Below are 14,191 nucleotides of genomic sequence, written 5' to 3' on the forward strand. Positions count from 1 at the left end.
TGCTTGATGGTTATTTTTTTATTCAGACTGTGAACAGGTACAGTCATATTTATGTGTCCTCAGTGCTTAAACCCCACAATTGTGTCGCTCTCAGTAGTATAAACAAGTTTTCTAAATAATCAATTTGTAGTCAATTTATCCAAGTTATTGCAAGCATTCCAGATTTTTAGAGTTTGGTGCAAATGTTTAAAATGTATTCAATTTTTTTTAATGCTACTGAAATACTGACCAAGGCTGCATTCGTTTTAGCACAAATACAGTAAAAACAGTAATATTTTCAGATAATACAATTAAAATCTCTCTTTATTTTCATATATTTTAAAATGTAATTTATTTCTGTAATGGCAAAACCAAATTTTCGTTACTCCATTTGTCGGTCACATGATCCTTCAGAAATCATCCTATGCTGATGTAATTCTCAATAAATATTTCTTAGTAATGGTGAAAATTTACAAAATGCAAAAGAACCACATTCATTTGAAAGGGTTTTTGTGTAACATTCTAAAAGTTTTAACCTGATCAATTTAATGCATTCTTGCTAAAAAAAAAAACACACATACTGACCCCAACCTTTAGAATGGTAGTGTAATTACATTTATTTATTTTCAGATTGTACTGTTTTTCAAAATGAAAGGAATGCAGTGAACCAAGAGTTTTTCGTAAAATATTTTAACATTTATTCAACCTTGGTTTGACAATTTTTTGTGTCAGGTCAAATTTATAAAAAACTATTTAGTTATCTCATTGCAAATCCTTTGTAAAAAAAAAAAGGCATTTAAAACAAAAGGAGAGCATAACACTGGCAGTATTCCTCTTTGGTATGACTGAGCACAAACCCACTACAATACCTTTTATACATCCAAAGTAAATCCAATGGGATTAGCATCAAAAATGCTCTACTGGTTGTGTTGTGGTCTCAGGGTGGAAACAGGTGAAATGTTTTTCTGCTTTTCTGTAGCGTGCTGAGTCCTGAATGACACTGTGCCCTGTGGCTTTCTCTCGGGACTTTGGGTTTTGAGTGTTGAGCCTGTGGGCTGGATCTGTCTCTCTGGGTTGTTATTGGGCTGACATGACACTGATGTCAATGGGTATGTCTCTGTTGCCTGTTTCTCCTCTCTCCTGTGTCGCCCATCTTGACGATGATGACCGTGATGTCTTACATGCTTTCTCTCTCTGTGCTTTCCAGATTGCTTTCTGTGGGTGCAAATAGTATTCATAGAAACCATGAAAAGAACAATCCACAGCATCTTTCTAATCTTCCATGTAACATTTTGAAGAAGTCAACAAGACAAAATAGACCCTTACTTTGTGACTGCCTCAAACTTTGTCTCTCTGTAGAAGGAGCTTTTGCTCATCATGTAGAGCAGAATCATGTCACAGACAAAAACCCCCTGTGGAACGAGACCAACACCAATCACACAAGAGTCTCAGGAAGATTTAGTTTTTTGCATTATATCCTTCAACTATTAGTGACATCTGTAATTAGCTTATATACTCACAGCCCCCATTAAAGCAAGTCCAGAGCCAATATTGATCACTGTAGGAATGATACTGAATTTCCCAGCCTAGAAAACATAAACACCATATTTTTCACCGTGACTGTAATGACAGGAGTCTCTCAGAATTTTCAGTGTTTAATATCTCTTACCTTTCCATTAACTAATATATCAAACCGAATGCCATACACTTTAAACAGATTCCGATAGGGCTGACCTGCTGCATCATTGTAGTATCGAGCAAATCTTGATAAAGATAGAAACATGTCAGCCAATGTAATTATACATTTTCTATTAAAACTAAATGCTTAAAAAAGTAAAGGTTTAAGCGATTCTGTTGTAATACTGCACATAAAATGTGAATATAGAAAACTAGCCCCTCTGAAATTCTCTGTCAATGAATCATTTTGCACATTCAGGTTTGCTGGCATGAGTTTTGAAGAAAGCATGCGTGCTTAGCAAAGTTAGAAAAACAGCTGAAATCACATACTTTTGTTATACATTTCATTATATGAACTAAAATCGATAGCAATACCTGAAGTTGTAACCCCCAATGACAGAGTTCTGTGAATGTTTAGAGGAATCTAAGCGTGTGAAGCTGTATTCAGGGTTACATTGAGATTCATCTTTATCCAAATCACAATTCCACTCGATTCCAACTCCAATTGAACCTCCCTTTGTGTGTATAAAGGAAAACAATGATATCAGTTAATGAAATTACTCTCTGTATCAAATAAAGGGCGTGATGATAGTCCTCTGCAATTTTGGGAGTTAATTGTTCCAACCTTATTTTTCCAAGTCTTATAAAGGCAATTTTTAATTTTTAATTTTTTTCAAGCAACTTCATTTATATCAAAGTGAGTTCATATCAGTGCCAGGCTGCCAGCTGACTTTTTTGCAAAAAAAAAAAAAAAAAAATAGCATATAGTGCTAACCAGTTTTCTCCTTTTGTTAAATAAATTTCAATTTGTATGATTTGTTTTATTTATTTTTTAATTCTATGCAGCCACATTAGACATACACACTTATAAGTGTCCAAATACTTCCTGGGGTGCCTGGATCAGTCTACACTAAAAAGATCTCTGTCTCTATGTGGACAAGTCAGGATATGGTCATATGGTCTCTTTTCTTATACGTTGAACTGTAGCTTGGACATTAACTACCCGTGTGTATACAATGGTGATGACTTTCTTTTAACTTGTCATGTCATTTGAAGCACTTGCCTTTGTTGCCAAATCCTGGAAACTGTATCCAGTCCAGTTAATCACATCTCTCACAAGAAAGATAGGGCAATAGGGATGATGCTCCTTGTCATATCTGCACGTCTTCAGATAGGTTCTGTTGGCAGTAGGCAGGACGTTCGATCTTCAAGTAAGGGAAATAAAAGTAGGAGAAGGAGTATCTGAAACATCTCATAGCACTTGTTTAATCTACAATGCGATGACTTTGCAAAGATCACGCCAGTAAGGACAAAGGAACAACTGTCAGTGAAACAGGCAAGGCACTGGGCATCAAGACTGTAAATCTCAGTGCACTCACCCCATGCTGTGCTGGTATAAATAGACATGAGTAAGCGTCAGATATTCAGAGCACCTTGTGGTGTGTTGTGCTGTGCCATCAGTATCCAAACATAACGCTTCATTATGTGCAAGCAAGTCAGCTCTTTCACACGGCTACATGACAGGAGATTTAGAGATTGATCTCTAAACTTTGTATATAGCATATGTTTAGCATTGTTTTTTCTTTGTATTTTTGGTGTGTTGCTTTGTAATGACTTGGTGAGTGAATTAATCTATTTCTGAGAGAAAAAAAAGCAATCACAGCATGGTAGTGCTCAGTTTAGAATTGTTAGTGTGCTCATTTAAAAGGATTGGACTGGCTTTTTAAACAACAGTTTGCCAGATCTTTATAATTGTACATAAAGTTTGAAACGATGACAGAACATCCCGTGCTGACACAGAAACAAACCAGTTCAAATGATGCATGAAAAACATCCAAAAAAGAAAGACTAAAGTCACATGTGTATGATACTAGATGCTTAGTCAGCTGGTGTCCTTATCACATAAGCTAGAATTGCTAGATATGATCTACAGATTTTTTTAAGGAAGGGTTTTATCAGCAGCATCCTGTGGGGGTGAAGAGGTTTCATGAATTTTATAGTTGCTCCACCTAAACTCTGGTGCTTTGCAAAGTAAATAACATGCAAAATATTAAGCTGTAGAAAACCAAGTTGAAAGGTTTAAATAAGACTCCTGCAGGTTAGTTCAGTTCTATCATGCAGAGATGAGTATAAACAATCAACATAATTATATTACAAGCTTCAATCACTTATTAGGTCACTAAATGCATTTACAACGAGTTACGGCCCATTAAATATATGCCTGAACATACTTTAGTTTTAGAATAATGAGAACATTTATTCTATACCTTACGAAAGGAAAATATATTTACCAATATATTTCTTAAAATATATTGTGATATATTGTAATATATTATTTTCCCTTTTAATTTCTAATATTTTATATATTTGAATACATTTAATAATATATTGATGACACATATATTATATAATATATTGCAAAATATACAAATGATTGCCGCTTTCAATATATTGCAATACAATGGAAAAAAATAAATATATATAAGAATATATGCCTAATATATTACATGATATTTTCCAATACACTGCAGTATATTTTTGTTTCATAAGGGATAGGCTCCAGTACATAAAATAAACATACTGACGTGATGCCTCTAGACTTGACTTACTTGGAGAAGGCAAATTTTGGAAACTTGATGAAATTCTTTACATAGACTGTGAAGTTTTCTGCCTTCGACAGCAAGGGCTCCCTGTTGTGACATTTGAAACATTACAGATACAACACCATCATGATTTTCTTTTTCTTTAAATAGTTTCATATAAGCATGAAGATTATATGAATAATATTGCAAAAAAAAAAGTGAGGTGGATGTACTGCAAGTGAACATGCAAATTATGAATTGAAAGGAATTGGTACAAAACACTGTTTTCTTACGATGGTGTCTGGCCATGCTCAACAGGGCACCAGGCATAAATCTCACACGTTCCTGTGTCATTTATACAGCGGCCTGTCTTCACTCCTGAATAAACAACAATAAAATGTATAATCTATTTTAGGCTCAGGAATTTAAACATGCCAGTGGGTCATAGTATAACACAATGTAACAACTTCTCTTTTTTTCTTAAACAAGAATCTTGCACTTTCACAAGTGTTTTACTTTTAAATAACTTCAGGTATGCCATTATAAGGGAACAAAAGACTTGGTATTTCATTGAGCTTTTGTGCTTACCATGGCCTGCTATGACACTTTCCCCTTCCACACATTCATTGTCATAATTACATAAACCATCTGGTACTTTAGGACTCTGAAATAAATAGAAGAACCGAACACATACAACAAACTCAGGGGTTAAAATGTACAGAGATGTTCATAGAGAAAACAGAGCTGTAATTGAGAGACAGTACTCTTTCCAACAAATACCTTTTCTTTGGTTGTGTAATTTAATAAAAAAAAAACAATAAAACAACACAACAACCCGTATCTTACCTCAGGGCAGTAACCCAGCCTTTGGTCGGGTGTCACTATGTAATTTGTCACAATAAAGAAGATTCTCTCCCCCTTTTTGTTCAAAAGAAATAAAGACATATTCTTGTGAAATACATGTTCAACAGCAAAGTGATGGATCAGAACACTGACATATTGTGGTTAATGTGACAAGCTCTTGGTTCTTTTCAGTCTTTATTTGATTAAAGAAGAAATAAATCTTCATCTATCTAAAAAAATTGAATCAATGTCAATGTCTGTAGATATATACATAATCCAATAGATAAAACAGAGATTTAAAAAAGGATGTTAACAGTTTTTTTTAAAATATATATATTGCTTCCAAAAATACAGGAAAGACATGTGTTTACTTGTGGGGGAATGACATAGTCCTCTGCACCCCATAACTGCAGGCCAGACTGAGAGCTGTTGGTGAGATCTACACCCTTGAGTTTAGTGATCACAGAGCTCTGGATGGCCTCCTCAGTCTCCTGATAGCCTTTCTTCCAAAGAAAAACCCACCTTTAAGATGCACAAGCAAAAGAAAATACACTATGAAAAGTATAAAAAGACATTTTATTGGTTATTTATAAGAAGAGTATAACGTACATAGAAAATGATGTGTGCGTGAGATATAGAGCAATGCTGTAGGTCACGTCCTACAGTATATATGGTCAACACACCCTGAAGGACGTTTTAACCTATAGATAAATTACATTTAAGTTCTATAATAGTTATTTATTGTAAAAGACAAGAATTAAACCGTATTAAATGGCAATATTATAAAATCAGGCTGGAGCTTTTGCATGCATTTGGTCACAACACGTGACCTTACATTCAGCAGGTTTTGCTGCATGTGAAACAATTAAGAAGCTGAAGGTATTAGGCTTTTGTATGGTTCTGGTACATAAATAGACTAAATGGAGATTACTAATCTGAATCAAAACAAAGTCTTTTTCACTACATGCAAAACTCAAACCGAGCCTCAGCAGGTCAAACAGTGCAGAGACACGTCAATGCTGTCCGGCTTTGCCTTGATATAAATAACATCCGAGGCAAGTTGCTTTACATGTCGGCTTACAATCGGTTTTCTGTAATTCATATCAGTAACAATTTAAATACAAACAACAACAACAAAAAAAACACTTGATGACCTTTTATAATATGTATCCTTCTTTGAAGATTCAATCTTCTAAATACTGACAGATCCCGCTCGTTCACCTCAACGTCTTGACAGAAAAAGCACAAGGCACCTACCCGATCAGATATCCAATCACCCCCAGCTGAAAGAGTCTGAACAGAACTCCGACCTTTTTGTTTTTAGCGATGACAAACTTCTCTGTCTTGTAATCGAGAAGAGAGAAGAAAAAGTTACCCCAGGTCCGAGCCATGCTCCTGTGTAACTGGCACAGCCTTGAAGCAGCTGTCACTCCTCTGCGCAGACGGTTCTTCCCCCTAAATGTTTTGTCAACACTTTTTGCCTTTTGATTTCTCAAATTTCTGCTTGTGTTCCGGGAATATTTCTTTGTTTTGACAATATTAATATCCTTGATTCAAATGTAGCTGCGAGCAGTAGATAAGGGGTTAAGCTGTTTTAAGGACGACACAAAAGCAGTCTCCAAGAGACTAGAGTTGTAATCTGTAGTTTTTAATGGTGACACCACTTAACAACGAAGTGAAGTGAAAACGAGATTCTCATTATGCCCACTTTATTAGCATTAATACATTTATCACGTATTAAACTAGGTTTATGTCATTTCAAAAGATACTAATACATTTAAAGTTTCAAATTCAGATTAGTGAATTTACATAAGATAATGTAGGTAAGAAGTCATTAATATCAGTTCTAGCAGTGATGTTATATTAGTCATATCCTGGGTTTCATCGCGTTTTGATAAGTGAATTTCAGAGACTTTTCCAGTCGTTACAGGATTAGGATTTATTTTTAGGTATTTTATAAAGATTGCTGGCCAGATTTCAATGTAAAACTATTATAATTATTTGGATCACATTTTAAGATTTCATTACATATATAAATTATTGGATTCAGATGTTCCTGAACAGGCTATGAACTAACACCAACTATAGTAGAGCCTTACCAGTGTAACTAGACCAACAAAGGCAAATCATTTGGTGGCATCATCTTACCATTTTTAAACTTACAGCTGCAGCACCTGAAAAGGCCATCACAGATTCCACCAAAGTATTTTCAATGACTTTCATCCTAAATTCTTACCAAATATGGAGTACTAATTATAGAACTGCCATGTAGCTTTTAAGTTTAACATTTTAAAAGACATTAAAATAATGTAAAAAAAAAAAAAAAAAAAAATTATCCAAGTACTCAGATCCAAAAATGTATACATGGCTTAGAGACCGCCACTTAATTTGACATCAATGCAACTTGCAAGTTCCGTTTTCATTTTATAGCATAATCCTGAGCGGTTTTCTTGGAGTATAAACTAATGCCCCATTTCATTCATTTTCATTTTTACCAGATCTTTTTAGTAGTTGTGGGCAAAGACAAGGAAACAAGCAATTACATTTCAATGCTTTTATTTCGTCATTTTTAACAAAAACAAACAGGTGGAAAAACATAGCAATAAGATGTAATTGGATTCAGTAATAAAGTATAGAGAGAAGAGGGAAGAAAAGTGGTGAGTGCATGAGCAGGGGATACTGAAATAATCAAATGTCCATCTCTGATAGTAAGTTTAAATATCTGAACCTCCCCTGAGACGCAGCACCAGGTGCAAGGTGGACTCTTTCTGGATGTTGTAGTCGGACAATGTGCGACCATCTTCCAGCTGTTTGCCGGCAAAGATCAACCTCTGCTGATCAGGGGGAATGCCTTCTTTGTCCTGGATCTTGGCCTTGACGTTCTCAATTGTGTCGCTTGGCTCAACCTCAAGGGTGATTGTCTTGCCGGTCAAGGTCTTGACGAAGATCTGCATGCCTCCCCTGAGACGCAGCACCAGGTGCAAGGTGGACTCTTTCTGGATGTTGTAGTCGGACAATGTGCGGCCATCTTCCAGCTGTTTGCCGGCAAAGATCAACCTCTGCTGATCAGGGGGAATGCCTTCTTTGTCCTGGATCTTGGCCTTGACGTTCTCAATGGTGTCGCTTGGCTCAACCTCAAGGGTGATTGTCTTGCCGGTCAAGGTCTTGACGAAGATCTGCATGCCTCCCCTGAGACGCAGCACCAGATGCAAGGTGGACTCTTTCTGGATGTTGTAGTCGGACAATGTGCGGCCATCTTCCAGCTGTTTGCCGGCAAAGATCAACCTCTGCTGGTCAGGGGGAATGCCTTCTTTGTCCTGGATCTTGGCCTTGACGTTCTCAATGGTGTCGCTTGGCTCAACCTCAAGGGTGATTGTCTTGCCGGTCAAGGTCTTGACGAAGATCTGCATGCCTCCCCTGAGACGCAGCACCAGGTGCAAGGTGGACTCTTTCTGGATGTTGTAGTCAGACAATGTGCGACCATCTTCCAGCTGTTTGCCGGCAAAGATCAACCTCTGCTGGTCAGGGGGAATGCCTTCTTTGTCCTGGATCTTGGCCTTGACGTTCTCAATGGTGTCGCTTGGCTCAACCTCAAGGGTGATGGTCTTGCCTGTCAAGGTCTTGACGAAGATCTGCATGCCTCCCCTGAGACGCAGCACCAGATGCAAGGTGGACTCTTTCTGGATGTTGTAGTCGGACAATGTGCGGCCATCTTCCAGCTGTTTGCCGGCAAAGATCAACCTCTGCTGGTCAGGAGGAATGCCTTCTTTGTCCTGGATCTTAGCCTTGACGTTCTCAATGGTGTCGCTTGGCTCAACCTCAAGGGTGATGGTCTTGCCGGTCAAGGTCTTGACGAAGATCTGCATGCCTCCCCTGAGACGCAGCACCAGATGCAAGGTGGACTCTTTCTGGATGTTGTAGTCGGACAATGTGCGGCCATCTTCCAGCTGTTTGCCGGCAAAGATCAACCTCTGCTGGTCAGGGGGAATGCCTTCTTTGTCCTGGATCTTAGCCTTGACGTTCTCAATGGTGTCGCTTGGCTCAACCTCAAGGGTGATTGTCTTGCCGGTCAAGGTCTTGACGAAGATCTGCATGCCTCCCCTGAGACGCAGCACCAGGTGCAAGGTGGACTCTTTCTGGATGTTGTAGTCAGACAATGTGCGACCATCTTCCAGCTGTTTGCCGGCAAAGATCAACCTCTGCTGATCAGGGGGAATGCCTTCTTTGTCCTGGATCTTGGCCTTGACGTTCTCAATGGTTTCGCTTGGCTCAACCTCAAGGGTGATGGTCTTGCCGGTCAAGGTCTTGACGAAGATCTGCATGCCTCCCCTGAGACGCAGCACCAGGTGCAAGGTGGACTCTTTCTGGATGTTGTAGTCGGACAATGTGCGGCCATCTTCAAGCTGTTTGCCGGCAAAGATCAACCTCTGCTGGTCAGGGGGAATGCCTTCTTTGTCCTGGATCTTGGCCTTGACGTTCTCAATTGTGTCGCTTGGCTCAACCTCAAGGGTGATGGTCTTGCCGGTCAAGGTCTTGACGAAGATCTGCATGCCTCCCCTGAGACGCAGCACCAGGTGCAAGGTGGATTCTTTCTGGATGTTGTAGTCAGACAATGTGCGACCATCTTCCAGCTGTTTGCCGGCAAAGATCAACCTCTGCTGATCAGGGGGAATGCCTTCTTTGTCCTGGATCTTGGCCTTGACGTTCTCAATGGTGTCGCTTGGCTCAACCTCAAGGGTGATTGTCTTGCCGGTCAAGGTCTTGACGAAGATCTGCATGCCTCCCCTGAGACGCAGCACCAGATGCAAGGTGGACTCTTTCTGGATGTTGTAGTCGGACAATGTGCGGCCATCTTCCAGCTGTTTGCCGGCAAAGATCAACCTCTGCTGGTCAGGGGGAATGCCTTCTTTGTCCTGGATCTTGGCCTTGACGTTCTCAATGGTGTCGCTTGGCTCAACCTCAAGGGTGATGGTCTTGCCTGTCAAGGTCTTGACGAAGATCTGCATGCCTCCCCTGAGACGCAGCACCAGATGCAAGGTGGACTCTTTCTGGATGTTGTAGTCGGACAATGTGCGGCCATCTTCAAGCTGTTTGCCGGCAAAGATCAACCTCTGCTGGTCAGGGGGAATGCCTTCTTTGTCCTGGATCTTAGCCTTGACGTTCTCAATGGTGTCGCTTGGCTCAACCTCAAGAGTGATGGTCTTGCCTGTCAAGGTCTTGACGAAGATCTGCATGCCTCCCCTGAGACGCAGCACCAGGTGCAAGGTGGACTCTTTCTGGATGTTGTAGTCAGACAATGTGCGACCATCTTCCAGCTGTTTGCCGGCAAAGATCAACCTCTGCTGGTCAGGGGGAATGCCTTCTTTGTCCTGGATCTTGGCCTTGACGTTCTCAATGGTGTCGCTTGGCTCAACCTCAAGGGTGATGGTCTTGCCTGTCAAGGTCTTGACGAAGATCTGCATGCCTCCCCTGAGACGCAGCACCAGGTGCAAAGTGGACTCTTTCTGGATGTTGTAGTCGGACAATGTGCGACCATCTTCCAGCTGTTTGCCGGCAAAGATCAACCTCTGCTGATCAGGGGGAATGCCTTCTTTGTCCTGGATCTTAGCCTTGACGTTCTCAATTGTGTCGCTTGGCTCAACCTCAAGGGTGATGGTCTTGCCAGTGAGGGTTTTGACAAAGATCTGCATCTATAAACAAACAAAAAAAAAAAAAATCAGATTATTAACCATTTATTAACTAATTACTATAAGTACATGTTCAATTATTAGAACACTACAGTTTCAGTGACAGCACTATGCTGTTCAAGCCAGTTAAAGGGATAGTTTACCCAAAAAGGAAAATTAGCCCATAAATTACTTGCCCACAATTCATGCCAAGTATATGACTTTCTTCAGATGAATCTAGTCGGGTTATATATATATATAAATAAAAATGCAATAATAATAATAATTTGCCTTTCATCTTTCAAGCCATTTAATGCCCCTCAGCAGATGCTGCATGAGTCAGTCAAAAAGAAGTTAAATAAAAAGCACCCATCCATAAAAATAGGAGGCTTGGGTGATCAAAGGCGATGCGTTTTTTGTAAGAAAAAGATCCATATTCAAAATGCAATCACTTTAATGTAGCTTGCACTCAATGTTGTACACCGAAGCAGTTCTGGTAGGGTGACGCATGGAGGTCAGCGCTACGCCACTCAGAAGTGATGAATGCAGAAGTGCAAGGGAGAGATCAAAACAACGGTCACTGATTGGAAGTAAAAAACGAGGATCGGTATAGAAGAACGGAGGATTTCAATCTAAGCCAAGAGGAGACTGGCTCTCCTTTACTTATGTAAAGAATCTTTGCTTCCATTGCTCCGGTTAACAAACGTTGGTTTTCAGGAGACTCACTGGCGCATGCGCAGCGCTGACATCATACATCAGCCCAGAGATGCTTCCATGTACTTCTGTTGGCGCTACATTAAAGTGATTACATCATGAATATGGATATTTTTCTTACAAAAATGCATCAATTTGCTACAGGAGGCCTTTGTTCACCCCCTGGAGCAGTGTGTGAATCTGAGCACTTTAACTATATTTAACTTTTTTTTGGACTGATAGGTGCGACACTCACTGAATGGCATTTTATACAACTTTAAAGATAACTTAATAGAACTCCAACTGGATTCGTCTGAAAGAAGAAAGTCATATACACCTAGAATGACTTGAGTGTGAGTAATTTGAGCTAATTTTCATTTTTGGGTGAACTAACCCTTTAAGTATTTGACTGCACCTCAATTGTGTTAATCAGCCAGAAAGCTTGAAGGCAGTCAACCACAAATATATGGCACGAATTCAGTAAGGGACTAACACGTACATCTCAATTTATCAGTTTAGTACACTATTAGCATGGTTTACTTAAAAATAATTTATTGTTTGTATTTTTCCCCTCACTTAAAAAATAGATCCATTTGCTAGATTAAAATTAACATGACTAAACGATGATAAGGAATACTTATTCGAAATCACTTCATTTGAGTTTGTCTATATTTATATAAAAAAATAAAAATAAAAATAAAAACACTGTACTGTGCGCAACAACACCCAACACTCTCTCTAACATGGCGGCAGTACCTTAACATCCGGGCTCTTTGTTGAAAACAATACTATGATTCAGCAAAACTACATACGACGAAACTTACCCCGATCGACAACGCGAGTACGACGTTTTAACAATTAAGCAAATATATTCATTTTGTAACGTACCCCACGATATTACGTTTCTTAATTTGATAAAAATGACTGTGAACTAACGTTACAGCTCAACACGTCTAACAGATTAGGCATCTAGAAAATGATCGACGAGAAATCAATACAATACAGCGAAACATTAAGAATATATTATTACAGCAGTGAAGACTATTATCAAACCAAATGGATGTTCTTTCTTACCTTTCGAAAAAAGCTTGTTGACGCTGAAAATGTTTCTGAAATTATACACTTCCTCTTCTTCGAAGAAAATCTGCCGGTGAATGTGAATACGACTGTATTTATACAAACCCAGTGGAGTGACGTGTAGGGTGCGTCACATGACAAGAACCTTTCGCAGTTAAAGTATATATTTGTTTAAAACCTTCAAAAATGCTTTAAAACGTAAGATGTATATGATATTTTGAGGAATTACATGTTCTTGTATATGTATTTTAAATGTGTAATTATTATTACATAGTATCAAACAAAGAAGTCTCCAGAATATGCTAGAATGGGCTGGTTTGTGGTCCCTTCTTCACGCGGGGATTGGTTGGTCAGGTTGTTTGTTTGCTTTGCTATTGGTGATTCAGACCTTTAGAATCTGGGCCAGGCAAAGAGCAGGCCTACTTCATACAGTTATAACACAAATAGAGTAGTCTTTAAGATTTAATATTCTTAAATCAGTATTGATAATAATTGTATCAAATTGCAATCCCTGGCTAAAGTTATGTGTATGGGGACCAGTTCTGAATGTTAAAAAACAACAACAACCTGATTATAGCACAGTAATGACAGGCTGTTATCCTCAAAAGAGTGTTTTCTTAAAAACATGGCTTGTTTACAAAAATCTATTTCACTGCGGCTGTATTTCCTTGAAGTACATTTGTGTTTTAGCCTAGGGTTTAAACAGAGTTGTGTCAGCGTACTTAATATAGAACGGAATGTGTAACAGATGGCACTGCTTTGAAACACGCTGACCTCAGACATACGTCCTGCAGTATCTGTTGCAGCAATGTAGGTCATTTACCACAGCCACTGCTACAAAGCAGGACCTGACTTGCAAATAAAAAAGATGGGATTTTTGTTGCAGTTTCTACCTTGATGGAGTCTCAGCGCTATCCTCTGTTATTACAGAAATGTCTAGTGCTAAAGTTCTAATAATGTTGTAAGCTTATTTCTGTTTTCAATACTATACCCTATGTGATGGACAGAAGTCTGTTATTTCCAATGTGACTTTGTGTTGCCATGGCAGAAAACAAGCATGCATGAACAAAATTACAAACCAGATGAACCAGCTCTAAATTTGCCCTGGAGTATTGCTGTTACCGCCTGATGTAAACAGTTTGTTTGTTTTACCAGAACTTACTGAACTGTGGGTGTGCTGTTCAAATACAATACCATAAAATAATTAATCAAGATGATTAAACATAAACTGGCTTGCACTTCAAAAAGAGACTGTGTTGTGAAACTGCTCTTTGAGCCTTGTTTATCTGGACAGATTAGTATCATTGTGGAATCAGGTCCCTGTTCATTCTTCCGTGAGCTTGAACAGCTGTTAAAAGATTATCTAGATCACCCATCTAAGCCAAATTTTATTGAAAACTGAGGGCTGGGGGAGATTTTATATTTAAACTTATTTCAATCCTGATTTTTTATTGAAATTAACAGCAAGGTAAAGGTTTAAGAAGACAAGCAGGACAAGACAGAGATGGTGTCATCAGTTTGTTTAAGTCTTATACATAGGTCTTGTCTGCTGTTACATTTGAGTCTCCATCTTAACCCAGTAAGACTTGGCACTTGAAAGTGCTCTTATAATATCACGGACTGGTTAGCATTAATGTTAGTATTACAAATTTGAGATTCTTATTTCACCTCACT

General features: G+C 38.8%; 2 protein-coding genes across 52 annotated transcripts; both read right to left on the minus strand.

Moving 5' to 3' along the window:
* Positions 1–653: 653 nt before the first annotated feature.
* Positions 654–7,487, minus strand: LOC128001402 (P2X purinoceptor 5). 2 transcript variants are annotated; one of them, XM_052592358.1, is made up of 12 exons: positions 6,339–7,487; positions 5,453–5,603; positions 5,085–5,156; positions 4,827–4,902; positions 4,532–4,616; positions 4,266–4,346; positions 2,720–2,861; positions 2,032–2,171; positions 1,649–1,742; positions 1,500–1,565; positions 1,306–1,391; positions 654–1,194 (listed from the first exon to the last, which is right to left on the minus strand). In XM_052592358.1, exons 1-12 carry the CDS (start codon positions 6,470–6,472, stop codon positions 897–899), a joined length of 1,425 nt encoding a protein of 474 aa, XP_052448318.1. In that variant the 5' UTR covers positions 6,473–7,487; the 3' UTR covers positions 654–896. The 2 variants fall into 2 exon arrangements, with proteins under 2 accessions (XP_052448318.1, XP_052448319.1); XM_052592359.1 differs by having other exon boundaries at positions 2,032–2,167; positions 2,716–2,861.
* A 133-nt stretch (positions 7,488–7,620) lies between these two features.
* On the minus strand, positions 7,621–12,627 carry LOC128000895 (polyubiquitin-C). Of its 50 annotated transcripts, none has more exons than XM_052592330.1 (6): positions 12,515–12,627; positions 10,724–10,771; positions 9,963–10,039; positions 9,356–9,506; positions 8,900–9,127; positions 7,621–8,671 (listed from the first exon to the last, which is right to left on the minus strand). In XM_052592330.1, exons 2-6 carry the CDS (start codon positions 10,769–10,771, stop codon positions 7,796–7,798), a joined length of 1,380 nt encoding a protein of 459 aa, XP_052448290.1. In that variant the 5' UTR covers positions 12,515–12,627; the 3' UTR covers positions 7,621–7,795. The 50 variants fall into 50 exon arrangements, with proteins under 50 accessions (XP_052448290.1, XP_052448289.1, XP_052448291.1 ...); XM_052592329.1 differs by lacking the exon at positions 9,963–10,039 and adding an exon at positions 10,419–10,495; XM_052592331.1 differs by lacking the exon at positions 9,963–10,039 and adding an exon at positions 9,735–9,811 and having other exon boundaries at positions 12,515–12,626.
* Between the last annotated feature and the right edge of the window lie 1,564 nt (positions 12,628–14,191).

This window comes from Carassius gibelio, chromosome A5, assembly GCF_023724105.1.
Source record: "Carassius gibelio isolate Cgi1373 ecotype wild population from Czech Republic chromosome A5, carGib1.2-hapl.c, whole genome shotgun sequence".
NCBI classification, from domain to species: Eukaryota; Metazoa; Chordata; class Actinopteri; order Cypriniformes; family Cyprinidae; genus Carassius; species Carassius gibelio.